The 27,232-nt window shown below is 47.6% G+C and overlaps 1 protein-coding gene across 4 annotated transcripts in view; it reads right to left on the bottom strand.

Moving 5' to 3' along the window:
- Positions 1-27,232, bottom strand: part of LOC147882229 (FMN binding protein) — a 120,121-nt gene that overhangs the window by 37,919 nt on the left and 54,970 nt on the right. For all 4 annotated transcript variants that reach the window (XM_087401800.1, XM_087401801.1, XM_087401799.1 and 1 more), the window contains one exon: positions 23,021-23,116. In XM_087401800.1, the coding sequence (XP_087257926.1) occupies positions 23,021-23,116 (96 nt within the window). The remainder of the gene's footprint in view (positions 1-23,020; positions 23,117-27,232) is intronic.

The following is a 27,232-nucleotide window of genomic DNA, read 5'->3' as shown; positions in this document are numbered from 1 at the left end:
ACTACAAGGCTGCCCTGTACTCAGCTTCACAACTAGAAGTGGAAACAGTAGGTTGAGCCAACAGATGCATGAAGAGCCAAGCATGACACTGTGTGACACACAGGTGCCATACAAACCTGTCCAATCATTGTAAGTAAATACTGATCACTAGAGAACAACCCCAAATGATGTTTGGCCTTCAAGCATCAGAAGACCCGCTTCACTAGCTGCGTACTGAGCCTGTTATGTACCTGCTTAACTAGGAAATGGCATATTGCAAATCAGGCCAGGTATGACATAAGTAAATCAGGCAGCCCACAGCCCGCTGATAAAGAGTGGCATCAAAAGGAGCACTCCCATCTTCGGAGGAGAAACGAAAGCGAAGTTCCAATGGAGTAGAAACCGGCTTGCAATCCTTGAATTGGAAGGGCTACAAGTGCTGTCCAATATATTTGGATTGACTCATCATTATGCCCCCCTCAACATTAGCAAACTGAATGCCCAAATAGTAATGCAACCGGCCCGTATCTGACATTGCAAACAAGATCTGTAAATCTACCTTGAAATCTGCAATTTTCTGAGTGTCTGGCCTAGTGATCAGCATGTCATTCACATAAAGAATTGAAATCAGAAATTCTGATTCACTCTTCCGGACATAAAGAGTGGCATCTGTAGGGTTATTTTGAAATCCAAGGCATAACCTTTTCAGCCGTCATACGTGATTTTTACAACCTACAACATCAAAGCCTAGAGGTTGGGTGACATAGACCTCTTCCAGTAAATCCCGGTCTTAATGTCCAGCTGGTGGACCTCCAAGGGATGCAAGAGCAATGACAGACCAAATGGTCATGATGCATGAAGTGGGAGAGAATGTCTGCTCAAAGTCAATGCAATGTTGCTGGGCATAGCCTTTCATAGCAAGGCCGGCTTTGTAGCGGTCAACACTGGCACCAGCTTTCCGCTTCAATTTGTAGACCCACTTAGTGCCTATGGCATGCTTGCTTGCTAGCAAGTCACACAACTCCCAGGTGCCATTTGAAGGAATGGAATCAAAAGCTCAGCTTTCATGGCATTCATCCATTCTCTGCTATCAAATGCATCCTTGTGACAAAGGGGTTCCTCATTGCAGGCTGTAGTAATCAAAGCAACATCAAGCAAATTGGCATCCATTTGTTTTTTAACACCCAGTGCTGGCAGCCAAGGGCTCAGCTTGCTTGCTGTCCCGTAGAGTTTCCAACCACCACCTTGGAACTCGTCTTTGCTGTCTAATGACAGCCCGTTCCTCTATAATTGCCTATTCAATAGCATGATCATCATGTGGCTGCAAATCCGGATGAACATGGGCAACAAGAGGAGGCTGTGAGCTGCTAGAAGCATTTGGAGCCAAATTCTGCAAAGTGTCATCTAAAACGGTAAAGGGCAGTATGGCATCAAATACATCAGAGGCTTCAAACTGATGGCTGGTTTTTACAGTCCAGCCAAGGTAAAGCAACATTCTCAACAAAAACATCTCTGCTAATGATAACCTTCCCTATGTCAGGTTGGTACAACCGACTTTGCTTTGTGAGCTGTAGCCAATAAAAATGCATTTGATGGCCTTATCCTCTAGCTTATGCCTCACCTGAGATGGAACATGTGCATATGCCTCAACTGAGATGTAGCCAATGAAAATGCATTTAATGACCTTTCCTCTAGCTTATGCCTCAACTGAGATGGGAATATGTGCATATGCGAATGACCCAAATACCCGCATGTGGGAAATTACAAGCTTCCGGCCACTCGATGCTTCATAGGGACGAATGGTTTGTCAACCAAAGCCCCCAAATCTGGGTCAGATACAACAATAGTCAGATGCACTCATGATTGGAAGCTAAAGCGTTCAATTGAAAGGTAGATTTCCAGATTGTATAGCAGATTTGACGATTGTACGTCAGTTTTACTGTATGACAAATTTTAAGAAAGGTTTGTTGCAGGTTGTATGATTGCACAACCAACTGCAAATACTGATGTACGGCCGAAACATGAATTGTACGGACGAAGCTGCTTACTCAATCTATACAGTGACATTGGCACAAATTGTACAATAACACAAGCAATTCTACAGGAGCAGTGTAGGTGCAAATGACTGGTGATGCTGACACCTCGCTGGAAAAAATGCCACATATGTGCACTACTGCACGATGTATGCCATTGGAGCTATGCTGGAGCAAAGTCTATTTAGCACGTACGATTGGTGATGGCTGATGCAGCGCAAATGTTTGGCAATGGCTGATGCAGTTCAAATCTGTATGGACAATGAATAGCCTGCAAGCTGATTCATATGACTCGGACGATGAGCAGGTGCATTTGACAATGACTAGAGAGAATGAAAGTGGAAGCTGGATGAAGGTGCAGGCAAGAGGAGCAGGATGATCTAAACACTACTCTAATACCAAAATTGGGTGCCGGGAGCAATGAAATAGAGATGGAATACTGGGCGAGCATGCAGGGATCCTCCAGAGCAGCCACTGCCAGGAGAGTTACTTTTTTCAGAGTTTGGAGAGGATCTCCTTTCTTCTATGAATCTCCCTCAAGGTTGAGGTGGCATTTTCAGCCTCCGCCTTGGTTTTTTATTGGCTCCTTTTGAACTGTTTTTTCCTCATTCATAGCATGATGTATTCCAGCATTTGAGCTTGCTCTCGCAGTTTTCATTCATACTTAATGAAGTAATTTTCTTGAAAAAAAAAATTAAAGATGGAATACAAGAAGGAAAAGCAACAAGCTGAGGAAACGAGGAGTACTTGCAAATGGATGATGAGAAAGTACAAGTGTGGCCACTCTATGGCCCCAAAATTAACAACTTGACCAAGACTAAGACAATATGTCCTAACTGGCCTACAAGGCCATACCAGGGCTAAGTACTAACAAAATTAGGTAGCCTCGCAAGTAGGATTGCATTTCCCTTTAGAACCCTGAAAACTTACTAAAGCAACTTGTATTTTTGTCCCATCCTTCTCTATTACATGTCCCCAAAAAGGGCTTTCTCAAGCTTTGCAACTGATGGGAGATGCCAAAATACTGTTCGCCAAAGTGGGAATCAATCTCACTTGTGAGACAGCTTAGAGGGTGGGTAAACTTGAGGCACCCACAAAGCCACTAGTGCCAACATTCCGGACAGCCATGGACAGGAAGACCTTCATGAGCACGAGGGTGACTTTGAAGGAAGCCAAGATCTACCTAGATGACTGCCTCACACTTCTACAACAGAAACACCACAAGGAAGGTATGGTAAGAGTAATGGCAACAAGGGAAGCAGGGAAATGGGTTGTATATAGGGATGGTAAGGTGATCATCCGAGAAAGAGGAGATAAGGAAGAGAAGGAAGAGGGAGAATTGTGACGGTGTCGAGCCCATGGGATGTGTGCACATACCGGACTGAAAATAGCAGTATGGAATTGTAATGGCACATTATGGTCTGACCTAGGAGGTTTCTTGGAGACATATAATGATAGCGATATGATTTTCTACATCGAAACACACGAGAGTCTGGAGCGAGGGCTGCCCACAGTGACTAGATACACATGGGAGTCAGCTCACAGAAGGGAGTTAAAGAGAGATAGCGGAGTACGAGGCTCTGGGGGAGTGGCTGTCCTTTTCAGATCACAATTGAGACCACTTATATCTATGGTTCGGAGAGAGGAGCATGCACAACACATGTGGATACGAGTTCACCTCCCAGATGCTTGGCCTATCTTCCTTGCAGTGTGTGCTACTTTCCTCCAGGCATGTCATCCTATGCATGAGAGGTCACTACAGATGGACAAAGCCCATATGAGACGATCCATGATGACATCACGGAGTTTTTCAGACATGGAAACACCCTCTTACTAGGGGACTTCAGTGCACGGACATAAAATAGATAGGTGGGCCTACTTGACTTCTCAGATGATGATAGAGATCCACATATAGTCCCAGAACTAGATGCAGCTGAGCTTGGGATACCAAGTCATTCTACAAATGCCCCGCAAGTGACACGATCTGGATGACATCTACTTGAGCTAAGGGCAATCCACGACTTGATCATCTTTAATGGCTTTCATAGATGGCCATCTTTTGGAAGACTCACTTGCTTCCCACATGGTGGCGGGTCTAGTACAGTGGACTATCTACTAGGCCCACTAGACTTTGTCTCACGGATACACGACTTCGTCATACCCCCCCCTCCCACTCCAAGCTGACTACTCATACTTGGCCTTCCATATCTCTACCACCATGCCGGCAATAGGGAGAGCTCTCCCCATGCCTCCATGCATTCAGATCCACTTTGACCATGCACTTAACCCAGTGTACAGGACAGTTCTATCAGATCTTTCCCCATGACCCAATCCGTGCGGACCCGACAACGAGTGCAGAGAGACGAGAGCCCACTTCACACAGGAGCAGGCCTTGGGTCATCTGATGTCACTTGAGGCACAGAGGATCTACCGACGACTGACGTGTCATAAGAGACGAGCTTTTCTCACACATAGTTGGATGAGATTGTCAAATCTTTCCGAGGAGGAGACCCTACCACTAGATGGGGATTTCTATCAAAGGAAAAGAATACTTTTTGTCATGTTGACCCACACATGAAGACCATAGAGGTAGTGACAACGGCACTTGCTAGATGGCGAGCTACGCCTTGGAGACCATAGAGGAGAGGAGGGGCTAGGTAGGCTCCCTAAGTTGAGAATGAGCAGCATCCTATCACTGATTTCCTCTCTTGACAAGGCCAACCTTCACCAAAGCCACTTTTGGTCGACATCATCTCTGCTATCCCTTAGTTTGCCAATGGGATTTGGTGCTCTAGATTGCATACAGAGGTTTAGACACCTTGGTGGATAGCCTACTGATTGGTTGTCCTCGTGCGCCCTCCCGCAAACGTATCGCGGTGCGGTTTGTCTACTTGTTCTTCATGTCTTAGACATTGGCCTTGGGACTGGATGCCTGTTTTAGTGGATCCATCCCTTAGTTTTTATTCTTCATGGTTTCCTTCAGTCTCAAAGACCCTAATAAACTGTGTGTGCGTGCGTGCGTGCGTGCGTGCGTGTGTGTGTGTGTATGTAAGGCTTTTGACACAGTGTTAAGAGCCCGACTCATTAGATCTCTGCAAGCGCTGAGGTACGATCAGGAGATCACCTAGATAGTCACGGCACTTTATGAGAGAGCCTCGGGTAGGGCTTGGACAAGGTCAGGGTAGATAGAAGAGATCATGAGTACCATTGGGGTCAAACAAGGTTGCCCGTTTTCACCAATCTTGTTCGGCCTCTACATAGATGAGCTTGAGAACCTTATTGGGACCCTAGGAGGGGCTGGTTGCTCTCTAGCCAACTCCTTGCTCCACATTCTCCTATATGCGCATGACATGGTCTTGCTCTCTTCCGTCTTCAACCACAATTAGATGTCTTTCATAGCTTATGTGAGACACATGACTTGAAGGTCAACCCTGGTAAAACGAAGGTCATGATCTTGAACACATCCTAGATAGCCATGCATAGCGAGCATTTCACCTTGGATGGGTTGCCAGTGGAGGTGGTTGCATCCTACACATTCTCATCCTTTCGTGGATGATTCGTAGTAAGCCTTCAGTGTCACATCAGATTGTCCTAGTTGAGTTGGAAGCATCCCTATTATAGCTCGATGCAGCATTTCAAATCATCATATATCTCTACCACATTAGACCGTATGGGTCTTGCACCATAAGTCCATGGAGGCTTCCTTGGTTGGCTTTATCCTTCTCCATGGATTGGTGGCAGAGAGGTGTTGGTATGCATGCACATGTGAGAGCCTAGGGCTCCCCACGGACAGGGTAACTCTCTCAGTATAGTGTTGAGGCCTCCTCCATCTCGCTCACATATCACGAGGTGAATCAGGTCATCCGAGAGTAACTCTTACAGTTCCACACATTCAAGACTTGGTTGGCACCTTGTGAGCTCCATGTGAAGCTCAGTTTCTGTATAGGCCATTACTTACAGATTTCAACAGCAGAGGGCTTCATCTATCCACTAGGGTCCTTCAGGATATCGATCGGTTAGTTGCGTGTCTCATCACACCGTCTTCGTATTGAGAGTGGTCGGATGGAGGGCATACCTAGAGAGGGTCACATCTACACCTTATGCGATCACCCGGAGATTGAGCCAGAAGAGCACTTCACTTTCAGATGCCTTGTGTACGATGAGATCAAAGGTCGCTATCATTGCCTTTTTAGGAATGGTTTCGAATCTCCATCAGGGGAGAATCACCTAACTGCGCAGTGGCCCCTGCCGCTTGGGAGGGGTGGGTATCCACGTATGGGCTCATGCTGCTGCTCCTCTTTAGGTGCCTCTCAAAAAACACTCTCTCTCTCTCTACGTCTAGCCCTCTGCCCGTGGCGCTTTCGGGCTTGTTTGCTTGGTCTTTTTAACCTGGGTCCAGTCCCCTTCTGAAGAGGTCATCCAAGGGGTCTAAGACTCCTATTGCTCCTGTCTGGAGGGGTGTTGGGCTCTAGCCTACTGACTCTGCCTGCTCTGCAAGGGTGGGGGGGGGGGAGCTCAGCCTTGGCTACGGGGGTAATCTCTGGCTAGGTGACCCATCTATCTGCAACGAAGACACTGGCTTGGTAGCCCAGAAATCTCCACTTGCTAGCGAAGTGTACCCCCTTCAAGGGTCTCTAGGAGGATCAACTCTGGGAGGGACTCTGGGCTCTCAACCACCAGTCTGATCCTGGGGACCCCGTCATCTGCAACCACTGATGCGGCAAAATCTGGTGGAGACTCCATCACAATACCAAATGCTCGAACAACAAAGGGAGGATGGCTTGATATTCCTTTGGGAGCCTTGGGACGCAGAGCGTAACCAAAAAACAGGGAACATGGTGTGTCGTGTCCATGTCTTCCACTGTAAAACCATGGTACCAAGGGAAGAGGTACACAAGATGCAGGCCAAGGAGGATGGGGCTTTGCTCCACAAGTGTCGAGGTAGTATCGGGGGAGCTTAGCTAGATGAGGAATACGCCTCTCTTCCATAGATAGTGACGTCCTGAATGTGGTCACCTTCTAGTGCCAAGCTCACCTAGATCCACTATCGCACCTATCTCCTTGGAGTGAGGTCCACAGGCAGTCATCTTTTGGTACCGTGACACCGACACGGAAGAGGCCCGCATCTGAAAGGTCATCATCAACTCTTGTCACTGCTTCACCTAAAGAGATCCTTGACAAGTGATATGCAGGTTGATGCAATCGTCCTGCTCTCACTAGGATGTAAAAGTCAAACTCTTGAAACAAAAGTATCCACCTGCTCAATCTCCCCCCAAGCGTGGGTTTGTTCAGCAAGTATTTGAGAGCTTGATGACCAGTAATGATAATAAACGTACTGCCAAATAGATAGTGCCGGTACTTTGTCATGACATAGACCATGCCCAAGCCCTCGCGTTCCGTGGTGCTATAGTTTCTTTCTACTCCGTTGAATTGCCTGCTCACGAAGCACACGAGTAGGTCGAGTTTGTGCTCTTCATCCGGTTGGCCAATATCGTGCCAATTGCCAGCCCACTTGCATCTACATGTACATGGAAAACGACATTCCATTGGGGTTGCCGCAAGATGGGTGCCTTCACTAGATGGTCCTTGAGATTCTCAAACACCAATTGTTGAGGTGCGAAAAGGACTGTTCTTGGCGAAGGAGTTCCGTCAGTGCCACCGCTATGTCAGCATAGAACCTAATGAATCTTCTATAATAACCCACATGTCCCAAAAAGGACTTGACTTCTCGAGGCGTGCGAGGAATAGGCAAGGTCAATATCACATCCACCTTCGTTGGGTCCGTGGTCATTCCCTCAGCAGAGACAATGTGGCAAAGGAAAACCCCTCACAAGGCGAGGAAGAAGCATTTGTCAGGATTTAAGCACAGCCTAGCTTCTTTGCACTTGTCAAAAACCCACCTCAACTTACTCATGTGATCAGTTTGAACAACAGGTTTGAGGTGAGAAGCATTCTTACCATTAAACACCGAGAAGTCATCCAAGAATACCTCAAGAAACTTTCCGATGTTCTCCTGGAAGAGTTTGGTGACAAGACGTTGAAACGTTTCCGGCGCATTGCACAGACCAAAGGGCATCATCCGGTAAGCATACGTCCCCCATTGGCTGACGAAGGCACCTGAACCTGGTTGTACCCACTGTATCCATCCATGAAAGAGTATAGAGCGTGACCAGCTATGGTTTCTAGCACCCTGTCAGTGAAGGGAAGAGGGAACCTATCCCGGTGTGTGGCTGTATTCGAATTCCTCTAGTCGACACAAACACAGAGTTTGCTAGTCTCTCTTTTGGGCACCACTACAATTCCATTGAATCATTCAAAGTAGTCAACAGGGTAGATCAACCCCGCTTGCTCCATCTTTTGAATATCAGCATGGACAACCTTGCCATAGTTAGGATTCATGCGATATGAGGCAATCGATCAAGCGAGCGATGTTGAGCGAGCAGGTCCAAATAAGCGAGTGAGAAAAAGCAAGCAAAGCAAAAATGGTTGGGCTACCAACACATAATCTCATTGTATGTATGTATTTTTTTGCGCAAAAAGTAGTGCTAGTTATATTACTTGAAAGCGAGAGTACAAGAAGGCCTAAGGGCCAGCGGGCTGTAATCACAAAACAGATTCAGCTCGGGAAGTCAAAATGCTAAATACAAGCCTCTTAGGGCATAATCATCGGAGAGTGGACAAACGGCCACGGTGGAGGGGCGTAATGCCACTGAAGACTCTGAGTGGAGTGCTGGAAGAATAACTCCCGGTGGTCCAGTCGCGAAGGAAACGTCGTCTCTTTTCCTTCCCTGCTCGGGACTCTCCCTGAATCTGATCCCACTGACCCTTGAGCGTGTGAATGATCGTGCTCCAGATATCTGCTAGGGTCTGGGTAGTAGAAGTAGTCTGAGCTCCTACAGTCTGCGCGCATCTGAAAGTCCAGATATGCCAGCCTGCGATGCTCCCTATGATCTCCCAAACTGGGTGCCGAGGCATCGCTCCTGCATCTGTCTCTGTCAGATGCCAAAGGAAGCTGTCCATGTATGCCCAAGTGGCATGCGTGATGAAAAAGACGGGATCCTGTCTAGAGAAATCATAGGCCAAGTGATGTCCCGGCTCAGTGCTGCACCAACAAACGGCTCCCCAAGTGATCGGTCCTAGCTCGGGTGTAGCCCTGGCTAAGATCCCCATGATTCCCTTCCAAACCGTCTGCGCATGCGAGCAGCTCCAAAGGCAATGCTTCAGGGACTCCTCCTGAAAACACATCTGGCAATGTCCCTCCTGCCCCATCTGTCTCAGCCAGCTGCCAACTGGAAGCCCCTTGTGTGCCACCATCCAAACAAAGTAGGAGATCTTCCTCGGACGCCAGCTAGCCCAAAGAGTCTTCCAGAAAGTGCGAAGAAAGACCAAGGATATCCCCTGGGCATACCACCTATGTGCCTGTGTGGGTAGCCCACGCTGGAGAGCCCCAAGAGCACGCCGACCCGTGCGTGCACCGTAAGAAAAGAAGGGGGTAGGGTTCTCTAAGGTCTCTGATGGTGGCCAACGCCACTCAGCTGGGTCCCACTCCACCTCTAACAAGGAACGGCCCTCCCATATCCAGAGTCTCCAATCCTAGTCCTGCATAATCAAGGGGTCTACGTGCCATGTCTTCCCTTGCAGCCCTACAATGCGAAGGTGCTGCCAGGGAAGCTGGGGGTCGATCACGGCCTCTCTGCTCTATAGGCGCCTGTCATCAGTGATGGAGAAGAAGTGTACCGAGGAGTCCGAGAAGAGGCCTACCACCACCAAAGGAATGCCTCGTGGAGTGAACTGTCCTAGCCACCTCTCATCTCCCGAGAAGAGCTGTCCGATGCCTACGCGAATCCTCCAACCTGCAGGGATGGCAGCATCAATCTCCGCTCGCCGAGCCTGGATCCCACGTGCCGTACCTACTGCTGCTGCCGGGCTCAGCTGACTGTAGACGTCCCTCCAAACCCGGAGCGAGCGTGCGGGCCCACGCGCCCAGAGCGCCCAAGGGATATGGGATCTCTCTCCAAGCTGACGACCTGTATCATCTGTCACCTGGCTGCTTCAGATCAGGGGCTGTCTGTCTGTCTCCTCTCGACAGCTAGAGGGAGCTTGGGAAAGGCAGTGTCGCAACTTCCTCCAGACCAAAATGAGGCTACGGAGAAAGGGGGAACGGGGCTGAGTCAAAGGAGCTGAAGTGAAGATCCATCAGATAGAAGGCTGCCAAACACCCCCTCTCTGGGAAGTACACGCACTGAGACCATGCTGTAGCAAGAGCTTCCACGTCTGTCCTCCTGGGGTCAGACTGCGGATGACTAGCTTGCCAAGACGTGCCTGACTCTGCAGTTCTGGATCTATGATGCCGAGGCCGCCCTCGGCCTGGGGGAGAATGACCGTCTGCCAGGCGACCCTAGCTCTGGTGGTGCCGGAACCGTCTGAACCAGACCATAGGAAGTTCCGCACCAGTCTCCTCAGCTGGGCTACACAAGACCTCGAGAAACACCAGCAAGAGGCCACATACCAAGCAGTGGCAAGAAGGACCTGGTTGACCATAAGGGCCCTACCTGCCAAGGAAAGCCGAGCCGTGCTCCAGAAAGCAAGCTTTCATCGTATGGAGGCTAGGACCGACAAGAACTGCTGAGCCAGTGTGATGTCCAGGCCTACCTGGAATCCCACGTAACGTGTCGTCTATCCTCTAGGGATCCAGCGAAACCCCAGGAAAATACCCCACTGTGAGCTGGCTCCCGGATCCGTAAGAAAACCGACTGACTTATGCCAGTTGATTTTCGCTCCAGCCGCAAGGCAAAAAATCTCTAGGGACAGTCTCACTCGCTCCAGTGACTCGACGTCATCCTGCACATATAGGGTTGTGTCGTCTGCATACTCGGAGTCCAGCAGCTCGGCATTCTCTCGAATAGGGAGACGCATCCCGCGAAGACCAGTGGTACGGGCTCGAAGGAAGTGTGTCATGGCCTCCGCAAAAAATAGGAAGAGGTAAGGCGCTAATGGACAGCCCTGACGCACCGAGCGCTCGAGTGTGAATCTCTCCCCCATCCTACCGCTAATGATAACCCGACTGGAGGCCGATCTGTAAAGGCTAGCAATACCTCTGATCCACTCGTCCGAAAAACCGAACCGAGCGAGTGTACCTTCCAAGAACGACCAGTCTACCCTGTCGTATGCCTTCTCAAAGTCGAGAAGAAGTATGGCAAGGTGCTGGCCACTGTGCTGGGCCCATTCCGTCGCCTTTGAGAAAGTGAAGATGTTGTCCAAGATGCTGCGGTCTTGGACAAAACCAGTCTGGGTGTCATGAATCAAGTCGTGTAGCAAGGGACGGATGCGGCTGCTGATCATCTTGGCAAGGATTTTGTAGGCGGTCGGGAGGAGGGTGATTGGGCGTCACTATCTGATCTCCTGGCGGTCCCCCCCTTTGGGGATGAGGCAAATCAGGCCTGTCGCAAGGCTCTCTGGCATCTGCCCATTGGAGAAGATGTGCTGGAAGGCTGCGAGCAAGGACCGGTGGATCTGCTCCCAAAAGGTGGTGAAGAAAGCTCTAGAGAGGCCATCCTCACCTGGGCATTTCTGCCCATCAATAGCGCTCACCGCATCCTGCATCTCCGCAACAGTGAAAGGGGCGAGAAGGACGTCGCTCACGCTGGGCTGCACGAGTCGCAGTGTAGATCTCCACACCTCCTCCCTACAAATGCGGCCCCGAGGGTCTGGGGGCTCCTGCTGGAATAATGATTTGTAGAAGTCTGTCGCCAAGTCTCGGACCTCATCTGGATCTGTCCTGACACTACCATCCTGCGCCCTAAGAGAACGGAGCTGTTCCCCTGTTGACCTCTGTTCATGAGTCCTGAAGAACTCTCTGCACATCCTGTCGCCTTTCCTAGCCCAGAAGGACTTGGAAGCATGAAATGAAAACTCTGAGCGGCGCTGGGTGATCTCCTCTAGCATGGCTCGGGCCCGAACCTCCTGCTGTCTGAGCTCCTCAGAGCCTGGAGAAGACTGCTGCATCCTCTAAATCGAGGCGAGATCACGTCTGAGACCCCTCTCCCGCGCCCAACACCGCTGTCTGACCTGAATCGCCTCCTGCTGGCAAATGCGGCTAGACTCAGCAAGCGCCTGAGCTACCTGTGCTGCCATATCCCTGGTAGGGTCCCAATCCTGCTCCCATAGGTCCACTATCCTGCTGTGAACCGCTGCTCTAGTGTAGATGGAGTCTGGGATCCGGCATGAACGTGGAGGTGAGGACTGAGAGGCCCTGGTAGGGTCCCAATCCTGCTCCCATAGGTCCACTATCCTGCTGTGAACCGCTGCTCTGGTGTAGATGGAGTCTCGGATCCGGCATGAACGTGGAGGTGAGGACTGAGAGGCTGAGTCCAGGACTAGGATGACTGGGGCATGGTCTGAAAGTGTCGTCCCTGGAACCACTCCTGACTCTCCTCCTCTGCCAAGCGCCCAATCACTGACATAGAAACGGTCCAGCCGCTCCAGAAGTCGGCCTCCCTCCCTCCTGTAACCCCAAGAGAAGTCCAGACTCCCAGGCCATCTGCGAAAGGAAGGCTCCCTCCAACTGTCCCGACCTCCCACTGCGAAGAGGAAGAAGTCCCAACCTGCCTGCTCTACCTGAGCTATACCGAGGAACTCTGGGCCCCTTCCCTGCTGATCCTCTAAGGTCTCAAGGTTGTTGAAGTCCCCTCCTACAATCCAAGAGTCCATCTCTGGCAACAGGTCTGGCAAGGATCTCCAAAAAACGGATCTACGTCTGAGATCAGTCGGGGTGTAGATATTGAGAATACCGATGCGGGATCCCTCAATATGCAAGCCCACCCAAAGCGCACGTCCTGGGATCAAAGTGCCAAAACCACACACATGCTGAACTAGAGAAGCGTCGATGGAGGTACAGACACCCCCGCTCCTCCCCTGCTTGCCAATCGAAGGTTCCCAGTAGGTCTGGGAGCGTCCAGTGAGGACCTTCCCACAAATACTGGTCTGTGAAGCCGAACGCTTGTGTTCCTGTAGTAGGAGCACATCTACCTTTCCCACCAAGGCTGGCTGGAGCTCCTGTCTGAGCACCATCTTCCTGGGGCCATGGGTGCCTGATGAGTGGAACCCGTTAACGTTCCAAGAGATAATGCGTAAACTCATGAGGAGGGAAGGTGGGCCACAAACAGCTGTCTGCTTGCGGTCGAAGTCGAAGTGGTCGGAGGATGTCCTGTGTGGAGATGAAGGCGCTTCTGTGAAGGTTTCAAAGGAGAGGCCGGATCATCAGTCAGACCCATCCTCTAAAACCTTCAGCAGAGGGGAAAGGCCCTTGGTCCCGTGGTGGTAAGCTCTCTCTAACCAGCTCGACGCCTCTGCCAAGGAAATGCTGTAGAAGCCCGCAACCTCTGAAGTCCTCTAGGGGCGAAACCCTTCCGCGTAGGCCCACTCCAGCGGTGGTCTAATAATGACCAGGAGTCGGAAACGTTTAGCGCTGTGGCACCAACGCAAACGAACATCACCCTCCTGCCACTGCTGCTGAAGAAGCTCCGCTGCTCTGCTACCAATCCAGTCCTGCACCTGCTCCTGGGTCTGGTCTCGTATCGTCTCCCAAACATTTTCATTCGTCCATTGCTCATTCCCTTCACTGGAGATAGTGAAGGAATAGCTAGGACCATCATGCGGAGCAAGGATGGACACCTTACCCTCCGCCCCCTTGCGGAGGAAGAAGATGCTGATGTCTAGGCATGCGGGAAAGGAGCCAATACCCGCTGCATCCAAGTAGTCCCAAGGACCTGCTCGATAAAACTCCAATGGAAGAGCTCTAGGAGCAGCCCTTGGGCATGGGGACGAAGATGAGGAGTCTGAATCGGAGGGAGGGGTGCTGGCCACCTGCGGGGAAGGGCCTATCCCCGCCGTCGGGCCCGGAGGGATAGGCGAGGATGAGGTCTGTGCTGGTTTCGGGGCTGCAGGTGGCGCAGGTGGGGGGGGGGATTCCTTCTGGATCATGCTCGAGGAAGAGAGTGGAGCGGAAACCACTGGTGCGGGGGGGGATCTTGGAGGGGATGGGGGTCGGAGAATCGAGGAGGAGGGGGGAGGGGGGGGAGGGCAGGGTGAGGGATGAGGGGGAGGCTGGCTGACCTTCTCCTTTCCCTTCTCCTTCCCCTTACCGGGCTGCTGATGAGTAGGGACCATCGGAGGGGGCTCTTGCTGTAGATGGGCAGGTTTTTTGGGGCCTGCTTTGTTGCCCTTCCGTTTTCGTTTGACCTCCGTCCAGCCTTCCCCTTCGGGAGGGGATGTCGCTGACTGGTGCGGAGTATCCTGAGTTGCCTGAACAGGGGTCTTCTGAGGTTCTGTACCCGTGAAGCGAGGACATGAGCGAGCCTGGTGCCCGAAGCCATGGCATCTCAGACACTGGTTTGGGTGACCAGTGACCAGAATGCGCTGCGTCACCACACCTGTGTCTGTCTCTATCTCGAACTCCGAGGGGATGCTCTGTGGATCAAGGACTGCCACTTTGACACGTGGCACCCCTTGGGCTGCCGCCGCATCAACATAGGTGTCTTGCAACCAAAGTGCGCCCCCAGGTCCTTGATGATCGGACGAAGCTCGGTTGCGAGACCTGGGAAGATAAGGGTAACTGGGTGGCGAGGAATGCGAAAGCGGGCTTCTAAGTCCGCTACACTGAATCCCCTGTACCAAGGGACCATGAGGATGATCTTCCCACCCACAGAAGTAGGGGATCGCCTGACCATGTCGCTCGCAGCCTGTGCTGAGGAGAGCTTAAGCCAGAAAATGCCACGTCCCATGAGTGCAACCTCCTCAATGTGACTGTCCTCGAGGTAGAGGGTGGACTGCAACCAGTCCCTGATGTCTGCTCGTGAAGGAGAGTAGCCAATGACCCTCCCATAAATTGATCTCTGGGAGAAGTCCGTGGCGGCCTGCTTCACTAAGGAGACCTGGTGCTCTGTCAATGTAACGCGATAGGCTGATGGAGGGGGGGGTCCGTCTGGGCCACCGGTTCCGGGCACGTAGCCGCCATATCGCTTGACTAACTGCGAACTCCCGAGGCGGGGAAGGGAAAGGAAACGGAAGGGGAGAGGTATGGGGAAGCGGGGGGGGGAAGAAGGTGGGGACTAAAGGGGTGGCAGGGAATAGGAGGAGAAAGAGAGGGGGAGGTGAGCGGAGCGGAGCGAGGCGGGGGGGTGAGGTGAGGTGAGCGGAGCGGAGCGGTGCGAGGCGGGGTGAGGTGAGCGGAGCGGAGCGAGGCGGGGTGAGGTGAGTGGAGCTTGGCCCGGTGAGGTGAGTGGCGAGGGGGTGAGGTGAGCGGAGTGGAGCGGCACGGGTCGAGGGGTGGGGTGAGGTGAGCGGCACGGGTCGCGGGGTGGGGTGAGGTGAGCGGAGCGGAGTGGAGAGGAGCGAGGCGGGGTGAGGTGAGTGGAGCGTGGCGAGGAAAGGGGAGGAGCGACGGGCGGAGGAGCGGAGGATGAGGAGAGGGAGGCGGCTGGCTGCGCGGCAGCAGCTGACGGGGGGAGAGGGAGGGCCGCGCAACATGCGAGGGGGGGGGTAGACGGGGAACGAAGGGGGAGGGAGCTCGCAGGAGCTCGCTTCTTAGCTTGTTTCCAATTCCTTTTTCTCATTGTATGTATGTACTAATCATTAATAAAGATTTATAGTGCTTCCTTAACATTGAACATGATTATAACATAATATTGCAAGTGCACATTAGTAATAGTATTCTATATTCTATGAGATGAGCTTAAATAGAAATACTTTGACTATCAACAATAGGTACTATATAGTTGAAGTGCATCACTTGAGAAAAACATAACCTCACTATATGTATGTACTGATCGTTACTAAAGCTTTATAGTATCACCATAACTTTGAAGATGATTATAACATAAGCTTGTAAGTCTACATTAGTGCTAGTGTTATTTATTCTCATGAGATGAGCTTGCATAGAAATGCTTTGGCTACCAACAAGTAGTATATAGTTGAAGTGCATCATTATTTAAAAACTTCAACATCAAACATGATCTTAACATGTTATTCTACCTCGGCAAAAGTATTCTATATATTTTCATCATAAGTATATTTTCATCAGAAGAACTTGCATAGAAAACATTTAATTGTTTTTGTCCCAATATATAGATAGAGTTCTAACATGCTCCTATTACGAGTGGCCTTGCTCTAAATCCGGCACAAGAAACTGGCAAAAATTCCATTAAGTTCATATTTTGATGCATGAAGTTTTACTAAATGGTGCAAAAGGTCATGATAATTATCTAAATCATGCCTTGCCATTCGTTTTGTTTTTTGTTTTTTGTTTTTTTTCAAGAAAAGTACTTCATTAAGTATGAATAAAAACCGCAGAGCAAGCTCAAGTGCGGAAGTACATCATGTCAAGCATGAGAAAAAACAGCTCAGAATGAGCAAACAAAAATCCCAGGTGGCGGCTGAAAATACCACCTCATCCCTGAAGGAGAGTCAGAGAAGAAAGGACAATCCTTCTAGACCGTGCTAGAGTTTGATTCGCCATCCTGTGCATGATGCAAGTCATGCAAAAGCTTCCTTAACCCTCCATGAATAGTAAGCCAGATGAATAACGTGATTTTCCTATTCCTAAGGGATTTCCAAAGCCTCCTCCAAAAGTTTTTCTGCATCTCTACAAAAATCTGAAAAGTATCCCAATAAGGAGCTCTAGAGGGCCTCCAGCCCCTACAACCGAGCTAGAATCTCCTGTCATTTCTGACCGTGTAATGAAAGAAGGGGATGCTCTTCTCTCGGTGCACTGCAACTATCCACTCCCATTCCCCTGGATCCCACTGCAATGCCATTCGTTTTGATATGTAACATGACCACATTTGGATTTGTAAATCAAAAGATACACGACGTCGAAGTTCCTTTTCTCTTTTTTTTTTTAATAAATAAGATATAGGACGTCGAAATTCTCACCTTTTGGACCAAAAGAGAGGGCGTGTTAATGCGCTGGCCCAACGCGCTCCCTCTTTTGGCCCAAAAGATGAGAATTTCGACGTCCTGTATCTTTTGATTTACAAATCCAAATGGGAACTTGTTACATATCAAAACGAATGGCAAGGCATGATTTAGATTATTATCATGACCTTTTGCACCATTTAGTAAAACTTCATGCATCAAAATGTGAATTTAATACACAATTAGCTTATTTCTTGCATCGGATCTAGATGGAAGTTTACCTAATAGGAACCATGTCAATATGTTGTCTATTTTAGCTTCTACCATTGATTTCTATAAGAAAAGATTGATTTGTTTTTTAATTTAATTCATTTTAAAGAAAGATGTACTTACTCTTTAGATTTTGTTGGATTGGTGGGATGTAAGAGTGATTAGGGAGGGTTTTTTTGCAAACAGAAAAACATGGGTTTTGCACGTGCATGTAATGTGGACTATTCCATTGAAGAAGTCCTATGAAAATTTTGACTTGTGTGGAAGATTTCATTGGTGATCTCACTTATGTTGGTGGAGAGAGAGAACTTGATTATGGAGGATTACAAAAATTTGAATAAGTGAAAGTAAGCGAAGATAGGATGCGTCTTTATTGATGATGCCTTAGCAATGACATAGGTCCAACTCTCTCATGGACTTTTGAAGAACTTATACAGTTGCTAAAACAAATGTTTGTCAATATATTATTATTTTGTTTTGATTGTTTTTTTTGGCTCGCTCACTTTTTCTTGCTCGCTTTTTTTGGTTCACTCACTTTTGGTAATCCTCATGCGATATGGTCCCTTGATCACCGGGTGTGCTTCCACATACAGATCGTGAATAAAATCAAACAATACGGCAAGGAGATAATCATGCTCCCAGACCCAATTGGCTACCTTGAGATGCCGTGGTTGGTCCTCTATCCCAATGTTGAGATACCTCCAATCCCGGGCTTGTTGATGTGTGATTGTTCAGATCCTCTGCTCCCACTGCTTGGTGCGCAAGAGTATTATCCAAAGAAAAATCCCCCACTACTTCCATCCAAGACCTCGGAAAGGCCAGCTGGGTGTCTTCTTGAAATGGTTGAGATGTGAAGGCAACACTTGGGCCCATTCTCTTTTTGCCTTGAGATGTGGAGGCAGCACTTGGGCCCATTCTCTTTTTGCCTGGGCCCATTCTCTTTTTGCCTTGAGATGTGGAGGCAGCACTTGGGCCCATTCTCTTTTTGCCTCTTTGTACTTGCTTGAGCATTCCTCTGTACAGTAGTCCATCCATCTCATATGTAGTTTCGGGAACTTCGTGTCGTTGGAAGGTCTGCTTCTAACAAGTATAAGTCGAGTAGGGCAAGGTCGGCCATCTTCTTCTCCGTGTATGCTGTGGGCTTGCCCTTCATGTCTGAAGTTCCAAACTTCAGTACGAATGTGGACGGTTCCTCCAAGTTGTCTAGTTTCCTGGCTCCTCCTAGGTTGGTTAGTATCCACAATGGAGTCAACTACCCTTCCAAGAGTCGTTCTGGCACCACCTGCCTTCGGGTATCATCAATCAGTATGTGGTCATCCTCTTCTTCCGCAGATCCATGAGTGTCTCCGTTAGTACCATCACTGTGCTCAGCCAGTTCATCATCTTCCTCTATAGCACTATTAGTCTCATCAAATTCCTCTTCCTCTGTTGTTACCCTTCTGTTGTTACCCTATGGTCTTTTTCATGGTATGAATCATCCATGTCATGTGTCTCCATTGCTGCTTCATGGTCTTGTCTTTGAGTCACCCCACTAACCTCTACACCACCTTGTCTGATACTTGTGGTCATCACCCCTTGATACATGTAGGGATTATCACAAAGACCAAAAGGCATCCGTTCATACATTAGGTTAGCCAAACCAGGTGCAAATGCTTCCTGGCTCACCTCTTGCACCGTCCGTGAAGTACCAAGATGGGCTTCAAGATCCTCTTCATGGCATAACTCCACCATGTTGATGGCTAAGGATCCCAGGGCCCCCATCCAATCCAAGATGACAGCTGCTTCTTCGTCTGGTCCAGCATGTTCCAACAAGTACGTCAAGTTCTCACCATCATCTCGCGCTGTTGTTGCATAGGTTTTATCTTGGAAGGGTGAGTCCTCCACATAGGCCAGCTCTTCCTTCCATATAGGCCAATCCCCAAGTGTCCATCGCTCCTCCTCCACCCCTTCTTCTTCAAAATCCTCTTTCCCAATTTCCACAAGTTGGTGACGAGCCCTTCCAGTAACCATGTCTATTTTTCCTGGGTAGATGGGCCTACTTGTGCCTCCTCCTTGCATTTTTGTCCTAGAGTTGTTAAATTTGTTGCAAACCTCACTGTTCTGGACTTGCAAGGAAGAAACTGAGGTGTGTTACCTTCATCCTCACAACTGGATTGAAGATCTTTGGTGACACTCTTGACCACCTCCTCGTACATTGAAGGCATAGATTCCTCACATGGAGTTGAGGTACTTTTAGAGCTAGTGACAGGCATTGATGGATTTGAAGCCCTCTGAGGTCTCTCTGATCCACAAGCAGAAGAGGACCACCAAAGGTTCCCCAGTTGGATACTCTGGTAGAAGCTTCCTCAACCCCTTAAGATACCTACACTCGGAGGCATCATGTCCATGAATTTCACAAAAGAGGTCGAAGCAGGTACCTTCCGCTTCGAGGGACATTCCTAGTAGCCATGTCTGGAACCCTTGTACTCGGTGCACCAGAGACCACTTCTTATCTGAGCTTCAAAGGGTGTTGTCCATCCACCCTTGTTTTGTCTTTCAGACCTTCTTCCATTTCTTCTAACTCCTCCTTGAGTTGCTGCCATGCCAGTGAGCCCTCTTCTCTCGGGAGTTGGGTGGTCGGAGTGTGTGTTCAGGCAAAACTTAACTGAGACCGTTCCATCTTCACTGCTTCCCTCAAGAAGTCTTGTAGTGAGGCATTCTCAGGGAGTTTGTCGACCAGCCTTATAGCAATGGTGGAAGGTAACGCCTTCAAAAACCACCCCTTCATGACGGCATCATTGGGTGGCATAGAAATCTTCGCGACCAGGGCCCTCATCCTTGTGTACATCTCCAAGATGCTTTCACCAGGCTTCATGGTATCAGTGGAAAATTCCTGGACAATCATATGTTCGAACTTTTCCAACTTGAAAGTGCGTAAGAATTCCTCCCTTAGGTCCGTCCAAGTAGGTCTGGAAGTGGTCAGGGGGGATTGTATACATCAGCAACATCCTCCAATGACGAGGGGAAGATGTGAAGGAAGGCATGCTCATTCTCCACACCTTTAGCTCTACATGCCGTGAGGAATTTCCTCACATGAGCTTCAACATCCTCCTGGAGGTGGCCTTTGAACTTTTGAGTCTTCATGTTGATCTTGTTGAATAACACAAGAAGTGTAGCTCTTTCTATAGGATTGAGAACCGCCATCCCCACCCCAGAGCCTGAAACAAGTGCAAGAGCTGGAGGGCCTTCCGATGGAGCCATAATGAGTGTGGGAGCTCTAGAGGATGAGGCAACACCTCCTACTAAGGACCACAATGGAGACTGATGTAGCCATAGAGGAAGTGTACATAGATGGTGCTGCATACAGGTGGACCTCAGTGTTGCGGAGGGCCAGGTTGAGAACATAGAAGATATGGGGGTTAAAGAGGATGGAAGTGCAGTTGGGACTGAGAGGAACGGAGTTGAAGTCACGGATAAGTAGGCAGTAGGGAAGGAAGAAGGTGGTGGAAAAGGCAGGATAGGTGTAGATGGAAAGGGAGATGAAACCTTCATGTGGCAGGTAAAAGCATGGCTGGAGAAAAAATACCCCCAAGTGGGATAGATGTGGAAGTAAGATTTGCTAGGAACCCAGAGCTATGCATAACACATGAGGTAGCAGCTTGACCAGCAGAGGGAGTCACCACTCCGGCAAAAGTGGTTGTTGATGAAGACATCATTGCAAGAGGAGGAGAGGGGCTGTCTTGACCTTGATGAGTCCCTGAGGAGCCTTCGTCCTTCGTACCCTCTTCTTTGACATGTTCTACGCTTTGCACTTCTTCTTTTCCACCGTCCAAATCTGACCACCAAGGTTCCCATTGATCCAAGTCAATGAGAGTGTCGATAAAGTTACTTGCTCGCTCCAGTGGGCTCACTTTGTGCTCACGTTGAGGACTTCGCGAACTTTTGTCGCACGTCATGTCCAAGTCATGTACTGCTCCAGTCATGTCCAATTCATGTACCGGTCGCACTAGAGTGACCAAGATGTGAACACAGTGCGATCAGGTGTGACCAAGGTCTAACCATCTTGGCATGCTGCTTAGGTGACCATGATGTGACCATGATGTGGACAAGATTGACCTAGGTGTGACCCGACTCTGGTGTGACTCTTGGTGGGAGTCCGTGACCGAGGTCGAAAGTACAACACATGTATACTACATCAAGGGCATAGTCAAAGTGCACCTAGGCTCAAGTGGAGGCTGGTGGACCCTGTCCTGTGGCTGGCATGGAGGCTAAGAGATTGAAAGCCAGATAGGAGTGGTCAGCGCCTAGTCGGAGGGAGGGAGGGACAATGAGATCATGTATATGTGACACAAAAGCCAGAGATCCCAAAAGGTAATCTACCCTACTCGATCCCCCTCCATGTGGGAACTAGGTGAGCCCTCCCGATAACGGTCATCTAAGAAGACCGTTGTATATAATCAGATAAAGAACTGCTCCCATATCCAGTAGATGTGGGCCATATCCAGTGATGTGTGGTGCATCCTCTGAACGTCTTGCTATCCCAAGATCTGTGGAGTCTATCTCCGATTCTCTGAGGGGATCAGTCTCGAAGTCAAGTAGGCCCACCTGTCTGTTCGTAGGATCTCTCCCTATCTGGAAAACTCCAAGATATCATCAACTATCGTCTCGTACGGGCTATGACCCTCTGTGGGAAGCCCCTACTGCAATCTCACAGATGCATACGTGGGAAAAGCATTGACCGCAAGTCTCAAACCAGCTGAGCAATCAAGGGAAGAAGAAAATGAATGAGACATCTAGACTGCATTTCTGGTAAGGAAAGCAATGAACCCTATTCTAGCTGCTCTGTGCCGAGTTGAATGAGGTGGTGATGCATACCATCCCACCCCTCCATAAATCTTGGACCCCTTGATGACGAAGCTATGTAGAGAGTTAGGAGACAAGCCGCATTTAAACTATACCACTACACCTTAGACCACATGATCACACATGGAGACATTATAAAGTAGGTAAACATTGGCGGAAAATTCTTATGTTGCTTTGTGGTTCCCAAATCCTTCTGATATGACCTCATGCTTCAGAGTCAGTGTCTATGTCAACTCAAATTCCAAGCAGGTCACTAGGCGGACATGGCACGGATTCCTATCATCGCTTTGAAGGAAGGCGTGATTACTTTTGCAATTGCCATGGTCTCGATCCTCTGTTTGCCAATCGATTGCTCCTAATGTAAACAAGCCCATAGAAAGAATCAATGATTTCGAAGTACTAATCCATGGGATACCAAAGACAGATCTCCACAATCATATGACCAAACGTGCTGCAGTTTGGCTTTCACTTTTAAGCCAAGCCAATCAGGAGGTATCTTTATTTTGGGCAGCCTGTCTACGCATTGTGTATGCTTGACAAAGTTAGGGCAATCAATCCTAGATAGACACATCAACATGGATAGAACCATAATGACCATCACATCATTCATGTTTCTGCAATTTAGCATGTCACCATTTGACTCTAGCTTAAAACTTATTACGCTCGACACCTCAAAGTGTTGAGGACTAGCCAACCCCACCAGGACAAATAACACTGGAAAAGCTCTTACATGAAATTTTACCTCTAGATCAACAAAATGCTAATTGAATCTAATAGGTTTGGATGCCCTTTGTAAATAGTGACCCTAACAAACTATACTCTTCTGCATGCTTTTCCACTGTCACAAGCCAATCCCAACCTTTCCCTATGTTTCCAATAATTACAAATTACAAAGTAATCTAAATCGAGATTGTTATAAAAATGAAATATCTGCAAGGACAACTTAAAGCATGCTACATGATGAGAAGACGGGGAATGCATACCAACATTGCTTCACCAAGGTACGTGACAATGACATCACCTCTATCTAGCTTATCTTTCATTATCACCAATGAGCACTTTGAAGTTTTTCCCAGATCCTGTTGCAACACCCCACTTTTTAATAAGACAAGGTGTCAAATCTCAATTAAGTTCAATCTATTGTAGCATCCATAAACTGAAGTCATAAAGCTGCAAAGTATGAACTTCCTCAAACACACTAATATACATGGCATTTAAAAAACTTTGTGTTAGTCCCTCCACTCATTCTCCTATCCTTTCCATGGGTATCATATGCCAGTTGAGGACTCCAAAATTTGTGTGTGGAGGCACATCGTACATTCCCAGACCTTGACTGCATTGTACATCATGAAAGAGGGAGCACTAAGGGAGCTCAAAATCTCTTAGAGTCACACTGCCTAGGCCACTATGAACATAGTCACAACAACAACAAATTTTACAAAAGAAGAAGATAAGAGGTGAGGAGAATGTTGTCTGAGCTTTAGGAAGTACTCAAACTATAGAGACAGGGACAGGGGAAATAGGGAGGCCCATCTTAGAGCACGATGACGAAGTTCTTCCAACCAAATTGCACATATCACAGTTCCACGGGTAGTAGAGATCCCCAGCCAGCGACACAACACACACGTCAGAGAGAAGATGCACAGATGATGCTTGGAGACATCCCTTCCATATTTAGGTCTAGGGCAGAGCCGCAGCAAGGAGGCCATGCCAGACCACACACATAGATAGGTTCCAGCGCTCTATCTCTTATCTTATACCACCACATCCCCGCCAGCCATTGGGTCCTTCATGACCTCCCTTCTGGGGACCTCCAATATCTACTATGTATACCAAACCATACTTGACATTGGATTTGATTTGACATGATGATGATAATGATGATGATATAGATGATGTTGATGTTAGCCCTATGTAGTAATGATGCCTTTTTCTTTATGACTATGTCACATTTAGCATTTAGTGTGTGTGATGATGCTCATTTCACTAGCTCCATCCTTTCAGCTTGTTGTATAAGGTTCCTTATAGTCTCATAGACCCATTAGTCTTCTGACGACTTTAATGAACTTTCTTTCATCGAATTCGTACTCAAGATGGTCACTCTAGATATGGAACTTCACATGAACAAAGAGAAGGGATTTCTATGATCCAAAAGTGTGAGGAGCCCATATCTAGAAGAGTCCCTTCCAAAAAAAACCAAATCCACTGTAATCGTCCTAGAAGCCCTAAAACAACTTGGTAATCAGCCTTAAAACTCTAAAATGAACTGGTAATCATCCCAAAACCCTAAAACCGAATCACTTCTGGTAGAAACGCAACCTGATCCTCAATCCGCAGTAAATAAATATCAAGATAGATTTCGAATTTCATAGATAACAAGAAAAAAAGCATCTGATAGCTTCCTCTAACAGGGATCAGCAGCAAATTTCTTCTGAAAAACAAAACAAACTGAGAGAGGGGGAGAAAGAACAAAGAACACACACACACTAGGGCCCAGAAATAAGGGTTGGACCCCCCGAAGGTCTTTATTGCAACAGAATAAGCTTCGTACAACTGGCTCATAAAAAAGCATTAGGCTGAGGACAACTCTTGAATCAATTCAGGAGCACATAAAAGAGCATTAGGCTGAGTACAACTCTTGAATCGCACTGAGGCTCTTCTTTTATAAACTTGAACTAGCAAAAAGCTAGACCTACTTTTCTAAAGCTACTTACAAAAGCTGAGTTTTCTTGCTTTTAGCCTACCTTGGAGCAGCTTTTTTTATCGTTTTAGAACCCTGTGGGCCCTCCCTAATGGTGCCATCTTCTTGGTGCTTTTTGGCCTTGTGGAACCTGCTTTTTGGCACTTGCTCCATCATTTGTGAGCTTTTTGGCACTCTTCTAAGTCCTACATAATCACCAACACTTTAACCTATTAAAGGTTAGGGAAATGCATGCATTCCTAGTTCTTGGACTAATTATAGTCCCTGTGGGCGTCCCCACAATTCTCTTTTACCAATGCAAAGCAAAAGTAAAAACATTAAAACATATTCTAGTTATCTTTGATCGTAGTCAAATCCTAATAAAGACTCCTCTTTATTTCTTGGGAGAAATACCAATTCGTGACATCCCCTCGGCTTCTAGTCAGTTGTCCTCAACTGAAAAGCTTCTTGATACAGCTATAGCTGAGGATACCTCCTCTCTTGGCATCAAATGCCTGATAGTTCTGGTACTTGGCAAGATACCTGCAGATAACTTGCCTCTCGGTACGTTTCGTCTCTGTGCAATATGCAATATGTTCTAGTTGGAGGATCTCCTCCATGTCTTCCACCTTGAGTGGCTCTTGGAATCTAGTAACTTCCGATCATAAACTTAGATCAATCTTGTGGCATTCTCTGCTTCTTTTGGCCGACTGGCCTTCTAGAGCACTGGGCAGCCATACGGCCCTTCTTTCCTTGCATCTAAAGCACTTGCTTTCCTTGCAAAAAATCTGCTGTTTCGTGCTCTTCAAGAGCACTGGGTAGCCATGGGCCCTTCTTTTCTTGGCAAATCCATGCCCTTTTTCTTGGCGAATTCATGCCCTTTTCTTGGTAAATCCATGTGCTTTTCCTTGGCAAATCCATGCCTTGTTTCTTGTGGAGTTGATTTCTTCTTCTTTGCCTTTCACAACCTTGACTCTTGCCATTTATGCTAGTGGGAGAAAAGTATTCAAAAACAGTCATAAGACTCTAAAATAGAAATCCATCAATGTTTCCATAATTGCCTTAACGTCTTCCTTGCAGTTGACCTCGAGAGTCCAGTAATACAACTGGCTTCTTCTTCTAAGGGCTTTATATTTTGCCCTCAGCTTCTTGGTCTTCAACTCCATCTTTAATTCCCAAATAAGACAAAGAAAACACTTGGCCAATAATCACTTGTACCAATACTAGAGCACATCAAGCTCTAAAGTCTTCTCATTTATGAGTAGTGTCTCCTTGAAACAAATTCTAGCAAACATTCCATCTACTCCTTGCATTGTCAAACAAGGGTTAGGTCATGAGACAAACTTTATCAACATAAAAGAGAGAAACTTTATCAACATAAAAGAGACACCTAGCCTTAGATATTTCTTGGAGCCTTCCTTTTTCTTCTTTTATTGGTTTCCTCTTTTTGGAATTTCTTTAGAAAGAACTATTCTGAAATAGATTTCATTTACTGCACCATTACTCCTAATTCTCAAGGTCTTCTTCCTAGTCACATATAAACTTGGACTTTCCAAAAGGACATATAACTAGCAAATAAATTGTAAACCTGTGTCACTCTGGCCACATTAATCCATGAGAGATCATAAAGATTTCTGTTTATTCTGTAAACAAGCCCCAATACAAGAAAAGTGTAGGATGATAAAATCCTGACTTGGCCAATGATGACCATATAAAAATATAGTCATGTAAAGAGGTGGCTCTTGAGCATAACATGCTCCACAATAAGAAACAATGAAAGTGAATATCATAACAGAAATTCTCTAAAATGAAATAATTGGAAAGATATAACTGTGTCATAATGGAATGAAAGCATATTCATGATTGTTGTCAACTGAGCTAACTTAGAACATGCTACCCTTAAGTGGGGTCTGTCCTTAGATGTAAAGGATAATTGTTTCCATTTTTATAAGAACTCTTCAAGCTATACATCTAGATGAATCCAGGAACATGCCCAAACTAATCCTCTATAAACACAATATAGTGCAGTTTCAATCTCATGATAGTCACGCATAAGGTTGAAAACCATAAACTCCATCACACATAGCAGGGACTAGCTACTATGACATCCCCACTACCGTCATCAGTGCCCAACAGTGGGTGTAGACCATAGTATAAACATATGCTCTCACATACAAAATCCACACACCCACACATACTTGAGCATCCATTTATACAAAGTCTTCGTGCTGACTTTCTGTTGGCACTCCGGAGGTGAAGGGAAGACTTAGCCATGACGAAGGCTAGAACTAAAGGAGATTGCTAATAAAAAAGAACTCTTCAAGCTATGCTTGAATCATATAAATTGATTGCCTTGGAATTAACTGAGAGACCAAGATTTGCACTTAATAGAACCAAAGATTATATAAGGTCCAACTGTGTATTTCTCAATATTCATGAAAGATATCCATTCTCCTTTGCAATGGCAAAATTGTAAGTCCATATTCTTGAATGAATAGATTTAACAGAGTCCATA

Source organism: Dipteris shenzhenensis, chromosome 30, assembly GCF_047967505.1.
Source record: "Dipteris shenzhenensis isolate YYH24624 ecotype China chromosome 30, Dip_SZ_1.0, whole genome shotgun sequence".
Lineage (NCBI taxonomy): Eukaryota > Viridiplantae > Streptophyta > Polypodiopsida > Gleicheniales > Dipteridaceae > Dipteris > Dipteris shenzhenensis.
This window is presented reverse-complemented; position numbering and strand designations above follow the sequence as displayed.